The 15,762-nt window shown below is 43.4% G+C and overlaps 1 protein-coding gene across 3 annotated transcripts in view; it reads left to right on the plus strand.

Annotated features, from left to right (window-relative positions):
- Positions 1-6,860: 6,860 nt before the first annotated feature.
- The window catches only part of tmem237a (transmembrane protein 237a), a gene marked incomplete at its 3' end in the record, with an annotated part of 30,318 nt that continues 21,416 nt past the window's right edge, over positions 6,861-15,762 (plus strand). For 2 of the 3 annotated variants that reach the window (XM_029702021.1, XM_029702022.1), the window contains 2 exon segments: positions 12,992-13,174; positions 13,993-14,067. In XM_029702021.1, the coding sequence (XP_029557881.1) occupies positions 13,141-13,174; positions 13,993-14,067 (109 nt within the window). 3 annotated transcript variants of the gene reach the window in all.

The raw sequence follows: 15,762 nt of genomic DNA on the forward strand, positions 1-15,762 counted from the left end.
CCTTGAAATCAGCCCTTGCCTTAACAGGAAGCCAGTGTAGGGAAGCTAGCACTGGAGTAATATGATCAAATTTTTTGGTTCTAGTCAGGATTCTAGCAGCCGTATTTAGCACTAACTGAAGTTTGTTTAGTGCTTTATCCGGGTAGCCGGAAAGTAGAGCATTGCAGTAGTCGAGCCTAGAAGTAACAAAAGCATGGATTAATTTTTCTGCGTCATTTTTGGACAGAAAGTTTCTGATTTTTGCAATGTTACGTAGATGGAAAAAAGCTGTCCTTGAAGCAGTCTTGATATGTTCTTCAAAAGAGAGATCAGGGTCCAGAGTAACGCCGAGGTCCTTCACAGTTTTATTTGAGACGACTGTACAACCATCCAGATTAATTGTCAGATTCAACAGAAGATCTCTTTGTTTCTTGGGACCTAGGACAAGCATCTCTGTTTTGTCCGAGTTTAAAAGTAGAAAATTTGCAGCCATCCACTTCCTTATGTCTGAAACACAGGCTTCTAGCGAGAGCAATTTTGGGGCTTCACCATGTTTCATTGAAATGTACAGCTGTGTGTCGTCCGCATAGCAGTGAAATTTAACATTATGTTTTCGAATGACATCCCCAAGAGGTAAAATATATAGTGAAAACAATAGTGGTCCTAGAACGGAACCTTGAGGAACACCGAAATTTACAATTGATTTGTCAGAGGACGAACCATTCACAGAGACAAACTGATATCTTTCCGACAGATAAGATCTAAACCAGGCCAGAACTTGTCCATGTAGACCAATTTGGGTTTCCAATCTCTCCAAAAGAATGTGGTGATCGATGGTATCAAAAGCGGCACTAAGATCTAGGAGCATGAGGACAGATGCAGAGCCTCGGTCTGACGTCATTAAAAGGTCATTTACCACCTTCACAAGTGCAGTCTCAGTGCTATGATGGGGTCTAAAACCAGACTGAAGCGTTTCGTATACATTGTTTGTCTTCAGGAAGGCAGTGAGTTGCTGCGCAACAACTTTTTCTAAAATTTTTGAGAGGAATGGAAGATTCGATATAGGCCGATAGTTTTTTATAATTTCTGGGTCAAGATTCGGCTTTTTCAAGAGAGGCTTTATTACTGCCACTTTTAGTGAGCTTGGTACACATCCGGTGGATAGAGAGCCGTTTATTATGTTCAACATAGGAGGGCCAAGCACAGGAAGCAGCTCTTTCAGTAGTTTAGTTGGAATAGGGTCCAGTATGCAGCTTGAGGGTTTGGAGGCCATGATTATTTTCATCATTGTGTCAAGAGATATAGTACTAAAACACTTTAGTATCTCCCTTGAGCCAAGGTCCTGGCAGAGTTGTGCAGACTCTGGACAATGAAGCCCTGGAGGAATACCCAGATTTAAAGAGGAGTCCGTAATTTGCTTTCTAATGATCATGATCTTTTCCTCAAAAAAGTTCATAAATTTATTACTGCTGAAGTGAAAGCCATCCTCCATTTGCGAATGCTGCTTTTTAGTTAGCTTTGCGACAGTGTCAAAAAGAAATTTCGGATTGTTCTTATTTTCCTCAATTAAGTTGGAAAAATAGGATGATCGTGCAGCAGTGAGGGCTCTTCGATACTGCGCGGTACTGTCTTTCCAAGCTAGTCGGAAGACTTCCAGTTTAGTGTGGCGCCATTTCCGTTCCAATTTTCTGGAAGCTTGCTTCAGAGCTCGTGTATTTTCTGTATACCAGGGAGCTAGTTTCTTATGACAGATGTTTTTAATTTTTAGGGGTGCAACTGCATCTAGGGTATTGCGCAAGGTTGAATTGAGTTCCTCGGTTAGGTGGTTAACTGATTCTTGTCCTCTGACGTCCTTGGGTAGGCAGAGGGAGTCTGGAAGGGCATCAAGGAATCTTTGGGTTGTCTGAGAATTTATAGCACGACTTTTAATCTTCCTTGGTTGGGGTCTGAGCAGATTATTTGTTGCAATTGTAAACGCAATAAAATGGTGGTCCGATAATCCAGGATTATGAGGAAAAACATTAAGATCCACAACATTTATTCCATGGGACAAAACTAGGTCCAGAGTATGACTGTGGCAGTGAGTAGGTCCAGAGACATGTTGGACAAAACCCACTGAGTCGATGATGGCTCCGAAAGCCTTTTGGAGTGGGTCTGTGGACTTTTCCATGTGAATGTTAAAGTCACCAAAAATTAGAATATTATCTGCTATGACTACAAGATCCGATAGGAATTCATGGAACTCAGTAAGGAACACTGCATATGGCCCAGGAGGCCTGTAAACAGTAGCTATAAAAAGTGATTGAGTAGGCTGCATGGATTTCATGACTAGAAGCTCAAAAGACGAAAACGTCATTGTTTTTTTTTTTTTGTAAATTGAAATTTGCTATCGTAAATGTTAGCAACACCTCCGCCTTTGCCGGATGCACGGGGGGTTTGGTCACTAGTGTAACCAGGGGGTGAGGCCTCATTTAACACAGTAAATTCATCAGGCTTAAGCCATGTTTCAGTCAGGCCAATCACATCAAGATTATGATCAGTGATTAGTTCATTGACTATAACTGCCTTGGAAGTGAGGGATCTAACATTAAGTAACCCAATTTTGAGATGTGAAGTATCACAATCTCTTTCAATAATGGCAGGAATGGAGGAGGTCTTTATACTAGTAAGATTACTGAAGCGAACACCGCCATTTTTAATTTTGCCCAACCAAGATCGAGGCACAGACACGGTCTCAATGGGGAAAGCTGAGCTGACTACGCTAACTGTGCTCGTGGCAGACTCCACTAAGCTGGCAGGCTGGCTAACAGCCTGTTGCCTGGCCTGCACCCTATTTCATTGTGGAGCTAGAGGAGTTAGAGCCCTGTCTATGTTCGTAGATAAGATGAGAGCACCCCTCCAGCTAGGATGGAGTCCGTCACTCCTCAGCAGGCCAGGCTTGGTCCTGTTTGTGGGTGAATCCCAGAAAGAGGGCCAGTTATCTACAAATTCTATCTTTTGGGAGGGGCAGAAAACAGTTTTCATCCAGCGATTGAGTTGTGAGACTCTGCTGTAGAGCTCATCACTCCCCCTAACTGGGAGGGGGCCAGAGACAATTACTCGATGCCGACACATCTTTCTAGCTGATTTACACGCTGAAGCTATGTTGCGCTTGGTGACCTCTGACTGTTTCATCCTAACATCGTTGGTGCCGACGTGGATAACAATATCTCTATACTCTCTACACTCGCCAGTTTTAGCTTTAGCCAGCACCGTCTTTAGATTAGCCTTAACGTCGGTAGCCCTGCCCCCTGGTAAACAGTGTATGATCGCTGGATGATTAGTTTTAAGTCTAATACTGCGGGTAATGGAGTCGCCAATGACTAGGGTTTTCAATTTGTCAGAGCTAATGGTGGGAGCCGTCGGCGTCTCAGACCCCACAACGGGAGGAGCAGAGACCAGAGAAGTCTCGGCCTCCGACTCCGACTCGCTTAATGGGGAGAACCGGTTGAAAGTTTCTGTCGGCTGAATAAGCGACACCGGTTGAGCATTCCTACAGCGTTTCCCTCCAGAAGCCATGAGAACGATGTCCGGCTGCGGGGACTGTGCGAGGGGGTTTATACTAACGTTACTATCTGTACTTGCTGGTGGCACAGACGCTGTTTCATCCTTTCCTACACTGAAATGACCCTTGCCTAACGATTGCGTCTGAAGCTGGGCTTGCAGCACAGCTATCCTTGCCGTAAGGCGATCGTTCTCCTGTATATTATGAGTACAACGACTGCAATTAGAAGGCATCATGTTAATGTTACTTAGCTTCGGCTGTTTGAAGTCCTGACGAACCATGTCCAGATAAAACCTCCGGGGTAGGAAAGTTGAATGAAAAAAAAAGTTGAGTGAGGGAAAAAGTAAAAATATACGGTAATGAAAAAGTAAAAACCGTCAGGTAGCAAAGTAAAAACGGCAACAAAAACGCACAACAGCGTAAACAAGTCTGCAAGTTGTGACCGGAAACAGGAAACAGGAAAACAGTAGAGAGGCTATATACAGTAGAGAGGCTATATACAGTAGAGAGGATATATACAGTAGAGAGGCTATATACAGTAGAGAGGTTATATACAGTAGAGAGGCTGTATACAGTAGAGGCTATATACAGTAGAGAGGCTATATACAGTAGAGAGGATATATACAGTAGAGAGGCTATATACAGTAGAGAGGCTATATACAGTAGAGAGGGTATATACAGTAGAGAGGTTATATACAGTAGAGAGGCTATATACAGTAGAGAGGCTATATACAGTAGAGAGGCTATATACAGTAGAGAGGTTATATACAGTAGAGAGGCTATATACAGTAGAGAGGTTATATACAGTAGAGAGGCTATATATAGTAGAGAGGATATATACAGTAGAGAGGCTATATACAGTAGAGAGGCTATATACAGTAGAGAGGCTACATACAGTAGAGAGGCTATATAGAGTAGAGAGGCTATATACAGTAGAGAAGCTATATACAGTAGAGAGGCTATATACAGTAGAGAGGTTATATACATTAGAGAGGCTATATACAGTAGAGAGGCTATATACAGTAGAGAGGCTATATACAGTAGAGAGGCTATATAGAGTAGAGAGGCTACATACAGTAGAGAGGCTATATACAGTAGAGAGGCTATATACAGGCACCGGTTAGTCAGGCTGATTGAGGTAGTATGTACATGTAGATATGGTTAAAGTGACTATGCATATATGATGAACAGAGAGTAGCAGTACCTTGAAAGAGGGGTTGGCGGGTGGCGGGATGCAGATAGCCCGGTTAGCCAATGTGCAGGAGCACTGGTTGGTCGGCCCAATTTGAGGTAGTATGTAGATGAATGTATAGATGTAACATCATTAATTAGGATAAGAATCATAAGTTACCAAACCCGTTCTCAAGAATGGGTAACCCTCGAGACCCCCCTCAGTCTCCACAGATTTGGGGAAAAAATCTGCGTTGAGTTTTTTTGCCCCTAATTTATGGAACAATCTGCAGAGTTAGCTCCAGGTAAATGTTTCAACTTTGCCCCTAATTTATGGAACAATCTACAGAGTTAGTTCCAGGTAAATGTTTCAACTTTGCCCCTAATTTGTGGAACAATCTGCAGAGTTAGCTCCAGGTAAATGTTTTTTCTTTGACCCTAATTTATGGAACAATCTGCAGAGTTAGTTCCAGGTAAATGTTTCAACTTTGCCCCTAATTTGTGGAACAATCTGCAGAGTTAGCTCCAGGTAAATGTTTCAACTTTGACCCTAATTTATGGAACAATCTGCAGAGTTCACTGCAGTTAGATGTGCTGGTGTCTCTCAGGCAGTTTAAATGATTGATTGAGGACCTCTATGTAGTTGAATGGGATTGATTTCATTAAATGTTTATATATATTTTTTTTTTATTGTGCTGAATTATATTTTTTTATCCATGTGTATGTTGTTTTAATATTCTGTTTTTATTGTAATATGAACAGGGCTCTCTTGTAAAATAGTTTTTCATCTCAATGTGATTCCCTGTTTAAATAACTGTTAAATACAAATAAATAAAAAAAAATTGTCTCCACAGATTTGAGGAAAAATCTGCGTTGAGTTTTTATGCCCCTAATTTATGGAACAATCTGCAGAGTTCACTGCAGTTAGATGTGCTGGTGTCTCTCAGGCAGTTTACATGATTGATTGAGGACCTCTATGTAGTTGAATGGGACTGATTTCATTAAATGTTTATATATTTTTTTTTTTTATTGTGCTGAATTATATTTTTTTATCCATGTGTATGTTGTTTTAATATTCTGTTTTTATTGTAATATGAACAGGGCTCTCTTGTAAAATAGTTTTTCATCTCAATGTGACTCCCTGTTTAAATAACTGTTAAATACAAATAAAATAAAACAAATTGTCTCCACAGATTTGAGGAAAAATCTGCGTTGAGTTTTTATGCCCCTAATTTATGGAACAATCTGCAGAGTTCACTGCAGTTAGATGTGCTGGTGTCTCTCAGGCAGTTTACATGATTGATTGAGGACCTCTATGTAGTTGAATGGGACTGATTTCATTAAATATGTTTATTTAGTTATTGTGTGCTGAATTATATTGTTTTATACACATATATATATATATGTGTATGTTTTATTGTTTTGTTTTTATTGTAATGTATACCGGGCTCTCTTGTATAAGAGGTCTTTCATCTCAATGTGACGCCATGTTTAAATAAAAGGTTAAATAAATCAAATAAATTCCTTTTTATATAATGCATTTATATAATGCATTACTTTTGTTTTTTTTCATAGTACTTGTTTGAAGTGACTGACTAGTTTAATAAACTGGAGAAAAAAAACTTGACTCTTACTGATTTGCAGACATGAGAATGTAATGTACTACTTATCTCGTGCAGAATAGCTGTCCATCCATGAAGATTTATATCAACATTTACGTTTCTATTTGAGTGTCGTTTCATGTATTGCATATACATGTATTGATGCATTCATTAAATGTCATCGAAACGTTGAAACTTTTTTTCCAGTTGTTATGGTTACGGTGTATTTTTATTAATTTTTTAATGAGAATGTGACACAAGACTAAAGTCTGTTGAAACAGAATCAGGTAACGCGGTCGTGGGAAGAAGAGGCCAGACGATGGTGATGTCGTGTTGGGCTGCTGTTACCAGGCAACTCAGACGAGGCGAGTCTGTGATTTTCCAACCTATCCTATTTTTTTCCCCCTCTGTTCACAATCCCACACGTGACAATGACCACAGGAGTTGGCGACACGGGCACCAACAGATCCGGGGACCAGGCTAACCCTTCTCCATCACCAGACCTGCAGTCAGTGTGATCTCTGCCTCAGATGCCTCAGCAGTAATCCTCTCCTATGAGGATTTAACCAGGATTAGGCAGCAGAGCTGCCCTCCCCCACCGACCTACTGGGGTAGGCAGACATATGGCACCATTTTCCCCGTAGTACACTATATAGGAAAAAGGGGGTGCCTTTTGGGACGCAATCAGGCACTGAGCCGTGCTAGAATGGGGAGAGAACAGGCGGTAAGTAACAAGCGGTAAGTCACAGGCGATAAGTAACAGGCGGTAAGTCACAGGCGGTAAGTCACAGGCGAGAAGTCACAGGCGGTAAGTCACAGGCGAGAAGTCACAGGCGGTAAGTCACAGGCGGTAAGTCACAGGCGGACAGTCACAGGAGGTAAGTCACAGGCGGTAAGTCACAGACAATAAGTCACAGACGGTAAGTCACAGGCGGTAAGTAACAGGCGGTAAGTCACAGGCGGTAAGTAACTGGCGGTAAGTCACAGGCGGTAAGTCACAGGCGATAAGTCACAGGCGGTAAGTCACAGGCGGTAAGTCACAGGCGGTAAGTCACAGGCGGTAAGTCACAAACACTTTCTCCTCCTCTGGAGACCTGGGCAGTAGGAGGAGGTGGGTCACATCTGTTGGAATGTTTAGTGTGTAGTTTGATTAACATCTGCTGTCAGTGTTTTGAAGCACTGTAATACTTTGTTGTACATTTATCAGTCAACCTAACAACTGTAGCATGATTGTCTTTGTGCCTCATACACTGTCATGTTTAGTATATTGCTGATTGTTCAACACCTGTATTCCATTACCCAGGTTATTAGTTCTATTCCCATACCCAGGTTAGTGGTTCTATATTCCCATACCCAGGTTAGTGGTTCTATATTCCCATACCCAGGTTAGTGGTTCTATATTCCCATACCCAGGTTAGTGGTTCTATTCCCATTACCCAGGTTATTAGTTCTATTCCCATACCCAGGTTAGTGGTTCTATTCCCATACCCAGGTTAGTGGTTCTATTCCCAAACCCAGGTTATTAGTTCTATTCCCATACCCAGGTTAGTGGTTCTATTCCCATACCCAGGTTAGTGGTTCTATTCCCATACCCAGGTTAGTGGTTCTATTCCCATACCCAGGTTAGTGGTTCTATTCCCATTACCCAGGTTAGTAGTTCTATTCCCATACCCAGGTTAGTGGTTCTATTCCCATACCCAGGTTAGTGGTTCTATTCCCATACCCAGGTTAGTGGTTCTATTCCCATTACCCAGGTTATTAGTTCTATTCCCATACCCAGGTTAGTGGTTCTATTCCCATACCCAGGTTAGTGGTTCTATTCCCATTACCCAGGTTAGTAGTTCTATTCCCATACCCAGGTTATTAGTTCTATTCCCATACCCAGGTTAGTGGTTTTATTCCCATACCCAGGTTAGTGGTTCTATTCCCATACCCAGGTTAGTGGTTCTATTCCCATACCCAGGTTAGTGGTTCTATTCCCATGCCCAGGTTAGTGGTTCTATTCCCAGGTTAGTGGTTCTATTCCCATACCCAGGTTAGTGGTTCTATTCCCATACCCAGGTTAGTGGTTCTATTCCCATTACCCAGGTTAGTAGTTCTATTCCCAGGTTAGTGGTTCTATTCCCATACCCAAGTTAGTAGTTCTATTCCCATACCCAGGTTAGTGGTTCTATTCCCATACCCAGGTTAGTGGTTCTATTCCCATACCCAGGTTAGTGGTTCTATTCCCATACCCAGGTTAGTGGTTCTATTCCCATTACCCAGGTTATTAGTTCTATTCCCATACCCAGGTTAGTGGTTCTATTCCCATACCCAGGTTAGTGGTTCTATTCCCATTACCCAGGTTAGTAGTTCTATTCCCATACCCAGGTTATTAGTTCTATTCCCATACCCAGGTTAGTGGTTTTATTCCCATACCCAGGTTAGTGGTTCTATTCCCATACCCAGGTTAGTGGTTCTATTCCCATACCCAGGTTAGTGGTTCTATTCCCAAGCCCAGGTTAGTGGTTCTATTCCCAGGTTAGTGGTTCTATTCCCATACCCAGGTTAGTGGTTCTATTCCCATACCCAGGTTAGTGGTTCTATTCCCATACCCAGGTTAGTGGTTCTATTCCATTACCCAGGTTAGTGGTTCTATTCCCAGGTTAGTGGTTCTATTCCCATACCCAGGTTAGTAGTTCTATTCCCATACCCAGGTTAGTGGTTCTGTTCCCATACCCAGGTTAGTGGTTCTATTCCCAGGTTAGTGGTTATATTCCCATACCCAGGTTAGTAGTTCTATTCCCATTACCCAGGTTAGTAGTTCTATTCCCATTACCCAGGTTAGTGGTTCTATTCCCATACCCAGGTTAGTGGTTCTATTCCCATTACCTAGGTTAGTAGTTCTATTCCCATACCCAGGTTAGTGGTTCTATTCCCATACCCAGGTTAGTAGTTCTATTCCCATTACCCAGGTTAGTAGTTCTATTCCCATACCCAGGTTAGTGGTTCTATTCCCATACCCAGGTTAGTGGTTCTATTCCCATACCCAGGTTAGTGGTTCTATTCCCATACCCAGGTTAGTGGTTCTATTCCCATACCCAGGTTATTAGTTCTATTCCCATACCCAGGTTAGTGGTTCTATTCCCATACCCAGGTTAGTGGTTCTATTCCCATTACCCAGGTTAGTGGTTCTATTCCCAGGTTAGTGGTTCTATTCCCATACCCAGGTTAGTGGTTCTATTCCCATACCCAGGTTAGTGGTTATATTCCCATACCCAGGTTAGTGGTTCTATTCCCATACCCAGGTTAGTAGTTCTATTCCCTTACCCAGGTTATTAGTTCTTTTCCCAGCTTAGTGGTTCTATTATCATACCCAGGTTAGTGGTTCTGTTATCATACCCAGGTTAGTGGTTCTATTCCCATACGCAGGTTAGTGGTTCTATTCCCATACCCAGGTTAGTGGTTCTATTCCCATACCCAGGTTAGTGGTTCTATTCCCATACCCAGGTTAGTGGTTCTATTCCCATTACCCAGGTTAGTGGTTCTAATCCCAGGTTAGTGGTTCTATTCCCATACCCAGGTTAGTGGTTCTATTCCCATACCCAGGTTAGTGGTTCTATTCCCATACCCAGGTTAGTGGTTATATTCCCATACCCAGGTTAGTGGTTCTATTCCCATACCCAGGTTAGTGGTTCTATTCCCATACCCAGGTTAGTAGTTGTATTCCCAGGTTAGTGGTTCTATTCCCATACGCAGGTTAGTGGTTCTATTCCCATACCCAGGTTAGTGGTTCTATTATCATACCCAGGTTAGTAGTTATATTCCCATACCCAGGTTAGTGGTTCTATTCCCATACCCAGGTTAGTAGTTATATTCCCATTCCCAGGTTAGTGGTTCTATTCCCATACCCAGGTTAGTGGTTCTATTCCCATACCCAGGTTAGTAGTTCTATTCCCAGGTTAGTGGTTCTATTCCCATACCCAGGTTAGTGGTTCTATTCCCATACCCAGGTTAGTGGTTCTATTCCCATTACCCAGGTTAGTAGTTCTATTCCCAGGTTAGTGGTTCTATTCCCATTACCCAGGTTAGTAGTTCTATTCCCATACCCAGGTTAGTGGTTCTATTCCCATACCCAGGTTAGTGGTTCTATTCCCATACCCAGGTTAGTGGTTCTATTCCCATTACCCAGGTTAGTAGTTCTATTCCCATACCCAGGTTAGTAGTTATATTCCCATTACCCAGGTTAGTGGTTCTATTCCCATACCCAGGTTAGTGGTTCTATTCCCATACCCAGGTTAGTGGTTCTATTCCCATTACCCAGGTTAGTAGTTCTATTCCCAGGTTAGTGGTTCTATTCCCATTACCCAGGTTAGTGGTTCTATTCCCATACCCAGGTTAGTGGTTCTATTCCCATACCCAGGTTAGTAGTTCTATTCCCAGGTTAGTGGTTCTATTCCCATACCCAGGTTAGTAGTTCTATTCCCATACCCAGGTTAGTGGTTCTATTCCCATACCCAGGTTAGTGGTTCTATTCCCATACCCAGGTTAGTGGTTCTATTCCCATACCCAGGTTAGTGGTTCTATTCCCATACCCAGGTTAGTAGTTCTATTCCCAGGTTAGTGGTTCTATTCCCATTACCCAGGTTAGTAGTTCTATTCCCATACCCAATTTAGTGGTTCTATTCCCATACCCAGGTTAGTGGTTCTATTCCCATACCCAGGTTAGTGGTTCTATTCCCATACCCAGGTTAGTGGTTCTATTCCCATACCCAGGTTAGTGGTTCCATTCCCATACCCAGGTTAGTGGTTCTATTCCCATACCCAGGTTAGTGGTTCTATTCCCATACCCAGGTTAGTGGTTCTATTCCCATACCCAGGTTAGTGGTTCTATTCCCATACCCAGGTTAGTGGTTCTATTCCCATACCCAGGTTAGTAGTTCTATTATCATACCCAGGTTAGTAGTTCTATTCCCATACCCAGGTTAGTGGTTCTATTCCCATACCCAGGTTAGTAGTTCTATTATCATACCCAGGTTAGTAGTTCTATTCCCATACCCAGGTTAGTGGTTCTATTCCCATACCCAGGTTAGTAGTTCTATTCCCATACCCAGGTTAGTGGTTCTGTTATCATACCCAGGTTAGTGGTTCTATTCCCATACCCAGGTTAGTGGTTCTATTCCCATACCCAGGTTAGTGGTTCTATTCCCATACCCAGGTTAGTGGTTCTATTCCCATACCCAGGTTAGTAGTTCTATTCCCATACCCAGGTTAGTGGTTCTGTTATCATACCCAGGTTAGTGGTTCTATTCCCATACGCAGGTTAGTGGTTCTATTCCCATACCCAGGTTAGTGGTTCTATTCCCATACCCAGGTTAGTGGTTCTATTCCCATACCCAGGTTAGTGGTTCTATTCCCATACCCAGGTTAGTGGTTCTATTCCCATACCCAGGTTAGTGGTTCTATTCCCATACCCAGGTTAAAACAACTCTGCGTTATTTATTTTCTCTTTGACCAGCACCATCCAAAATGACAGTTAGTACCCTGGATATGTAATTGTGTTGGTGTTGTCAGCAAACTGTCAGCTGATATGGTGCCCCCCTCGTAGGGTCAGCTAATATGGTCCACCCTCGTGGTGCCAGCTGATGTGGTGCCAGCTGATGTGGTGCCAGCTGATGTGATGCCACCCTGGTGGTGCCAGCTGATGTGGTGCCACCCTCGTAGGGTCAGCTATTATGGTCCGCCCTCGTGGTGCCAGCTGATGTGGTCCACCCTGGTGGTGCCAGCTGATGTGGTGCCACCCTCGTAGTGCCAGCTGATGTGGTGCCACCCTCGTAGGGTCAGCTAATATGGTCCGCCCTCGTGGTGCCAGCTGATGTGGTGCCACCCTCGTAGGGTCAGCTATTATGGTCCACCCTCGTGGTGCCAGCTGATGTGGTGCCACCCTCGTAGGGTCAGCTACTATGGTCCGCCCTCGTGGTGCCAGCTGATGTCACCATAGTGTCATCATTGAGCCCTTGTATACGTGAGTAGGAGAGATAATAGGATCACTTCCTATAGACCTAAATGGCTCTAGTGGCCTCTCTCCTCTCTGTCTCTCCCCCCTCTCTATCTCCCTCTCCTCTCTCTCTCTCTCTCTCTCTCCCTCTCCTCTCTCTCTCTCTCTCTCACTCCCCCTCTCTCTTCTCTCTCGCTAGCTGCCTCCTCTTTCTCTCTGAAGCCCAGGTAGAGTTGGCCTCTCTCCTCTCTGTCTCTCCCCCTCTCTCTATCTCCCTCTCCTCTCTCTCTCTCTCTCTCTCTCACTCCCCCTCTCTCTTCTCTCTCGCTAGCTGCCTCCCCTTTCTCTCTGAAGCCCAGGTGGAGTTGGCCTCTCTCCTCTCTGTCTCTCCCCTCTCTCTATCTCCCTCTCCTCTCTCTCTCTCACTCCCCCTCTCTCTTCTCTCTCGCTAGCTGCCTCCTCTTTCTCTCTGAAGCCCAGGTAGAGTTGGCCTCTCCATAGGTGTATTGGGGAGGAGGTAATTATCATAGACCTAGTTTATCTAGTTAATACACTCATCGTGGGCTCTATCAGTTACGGGTCTGGTACAACCGATAGGCTGTCACAACCTAATCAACCTGCTTACAGCCAACCAATAGGCTGTCACAACCAACCTGCTTATCCTCAGGTCAATCTAAGCTGTTTCTGAGAAGAGACAGTCTCACGTCAGTGCTAGGAGACAGTACAGCGAATAACACCATAGGAGACGTACGGTCGTAGAGAGGGAAGCCAAGAAGTGGTGCCTTTTTTGGATGATTGAAGTGGACTAACATACTTTTGTTGATTGTATCTGATATTATTGTTGTTGTTTTCTCCTCTGGACTCTTTTCATGGTTGTTGCCGAACGCAGTCAAGACAGAGCCGGTGAGTCTCTGTCTGTCTGTCTGTCTGTCTGTCTGTCTGTCTGTCTGTCTGTCTGTCTGTCTGTCTGTCTGTCTGTCTGTCTGTCTGTCTGTCTGTCTGTCTGTCTGTCTGTCTGTCTGTCTGTCTGTCTTAGGAACACCTGCTCTTTCCATGACAGAGACTGACCAGGTGAAAGCTATGATCCCTTATTGATGTCACTTGTTAAATCCACATCACTCAGCGTAGATGAAGGGGAGGAGACAGGTTGAAGAAGGATTTTAATCCATGAGACAATTGAGACATGGATTGTGTATGTGTGACCATTCAGAGGGTGAATAAACAAGACAAAATATTTAAGTGCCTTTGAACGGGGGTATGGTAGTAGGTGCCAGGGGCACCGGTTTGTGTCAAGAACTGCAACGTTGCTGGGATTTTCACACTCAACAGTTTCCCTTGTGTATCAAGAATGGTCCACCACCCAAAGGACGTTCAGCCAGCTTGATACAACTGTAGGAAACGTTTTAGTCAACATGGACCAGCATCCCTGTAGAACGCTTCCGACACCTTGTAGAGTCCATGACCCGAACAAAATGAGGCTGTTCTGAAGGCAAAAGGTCAGGGGTGCAACTTAGTGTTAGGAAGGTGTTCCTAATGTTTTGTACACTCAATGTAGATTGAATGCATAGCCTTGTATTTGTTTAGTGTGTTCAGGTGTCTGCAAATGTCTATCGTACCACTGCCCTCAGATACCTTATCTAGGTATGCTTAATGAGAGATAGCTACTTAAACATTATCAAGAGTTTGATCAATGAACTTAATTGTTTGATTGATCCATCCAGACGTGATGCCAATCACCAAATCAACCAAGAAGAAGAAATGGAAGAAGGATGTCGGTGACGTGGAGGACCCAGAAGGTGGGTGGGCTGATAAGGAATACATACGATGCTTAAAGGGACAATCTGCAATTGAAACAATAACAAAGTGTACAACCCCGCCTCTGTTTTGGTAAAAAAAAAAGGGAAATAAAAGCTTTCTTTTAACCAATCATCAGTCATCTGAGTCAGTGCAGTGCAAGTTGAGTGTCCTGCTCTATGTGCAAGTAAGTAGTTAACTTGTTCCCTGAAAAAAAAAATAGCATTTCATTTGGTCAAAGATAATTCTCTCCATTTTACTAACAGCAGGCAGCAAACTGATTGGACGGCTGTTAGTCAACAAAGGGCTCTTTACTATTTTCAGGCACTTTAATTACTTTAACTTCCTGTGGGGACACACTCCTTTAGGCTAGATATAGCTATAGATATAGCAACTAGGGGTGGTAATATAGTCTGCTACCATTCTCCAATAGTTTACCATCTAGGTTGTCTATACCTGGTGGTAATACAGTCTGCTACCATTCTCTATAGTTTACCATCTAGGTTGTCTATACTTGGTGGTAATACAGTCTGCTACCATTCTCCAATAGTTTACCATCTAGGTTGTCTATATGGTAATACAGTCTGCTACCATTCTCTATAGTTTACCATCTAGGTTGTCTATATGGTAATACAGTCTGCTACCATTCTCTATAGTTTACCATCTAGGTTGTCTATATGGTAATACAGTCTGCTACCATTCTCTATAGTTTACCATCTAGGTTATCTATACCTGGTGGCTCATCATTGCTGATATATTACCTGGCAAAAGTTTGGACACACCTACACGTTCAATGGTTTTTCTTTATTTTTACTATTTTCTACATTGTAGAATAATAGTGAAGATATTGAAACTATGAAATAACACATATGGAATCATGTAGTAACCAAAAAAGTGTAAAAGAAATCAGAATATATTTTATATTTGAGATTCTTCAAAGTAGCCACCCTTTGCCTTGATGACAGCTTTGCGCACTCTTGGCATTCTCTCAACCAGCTTCATGAGGTAGTCACCTGGAATTTGCCTTGTTAAAAGTTAATTTGTGAGCCAATCAGTTGTGTTGTGACAAGGTCGGGGGGGATCTACTGCCCTGTAGGTTTTCAGTCCAACCCTCTTCCTGGAGATCTACTGTCCTGTAGGTTTTCAGTCCAACCCTCTTCCTGGAGATCTACTGTCCTGTAGGTTATCAGTCCAACCCTCTTCCTGGAGATCTACTGTCCTGTAGGTTTTCAGTCCAACCCTCTTCCTGGAGATCTACTGTCCTGTAGGTTATCAGTCCATCCCTCTTCCTGGAGATCTACTGTCCTGTAGGTTTTCAGTCCAACCCTCTTCCTAGTGATCTACTGTCCTGTAGGTTTTCAGTCCAACCCTCTTCCTGGAGATCTACTGTCCTGTAGGTTTACAGTCCAACCCTAATTTAGCGTATCTGATTCAGCTAGTTAAGGTCTTGTTGAGCAGCTAATTAGTAGAATCAGGTGTGTTAAATTAGGGCTGGACTGAAAACCTACAGGATGGTAGGAAGAGGGTTGGGTAGGAAGAGGGTTGGGCAGGAGGAGGGTTGGCAGGAAGAGGGTTGGGCAGGAAGAGGGTTGGGAAAGGAAGAGGGTTGGGCAGGAAGAGGGTTGGGAAAGGAAGAGGGTTGGGCAGGAGGAGGGTTGGGAAAGGAAGAGGGTTGGGCAGGAAGAGGGTTGGCCAGG

This window comes from Salmo trutta, chromosome 20 (assembly GCF_901001165.1).
Source record: "Salmo trutta chromosome 20, fSalTru1.1, whole genome shotgun sequence".
NCBI classification, from domain to species: domain Eukaryota; kingdom Metazoa; phylum Chordata; class Actinopteri; order Salmoniformes; family Salmonidae; genus Salmo; species Salmo trutta.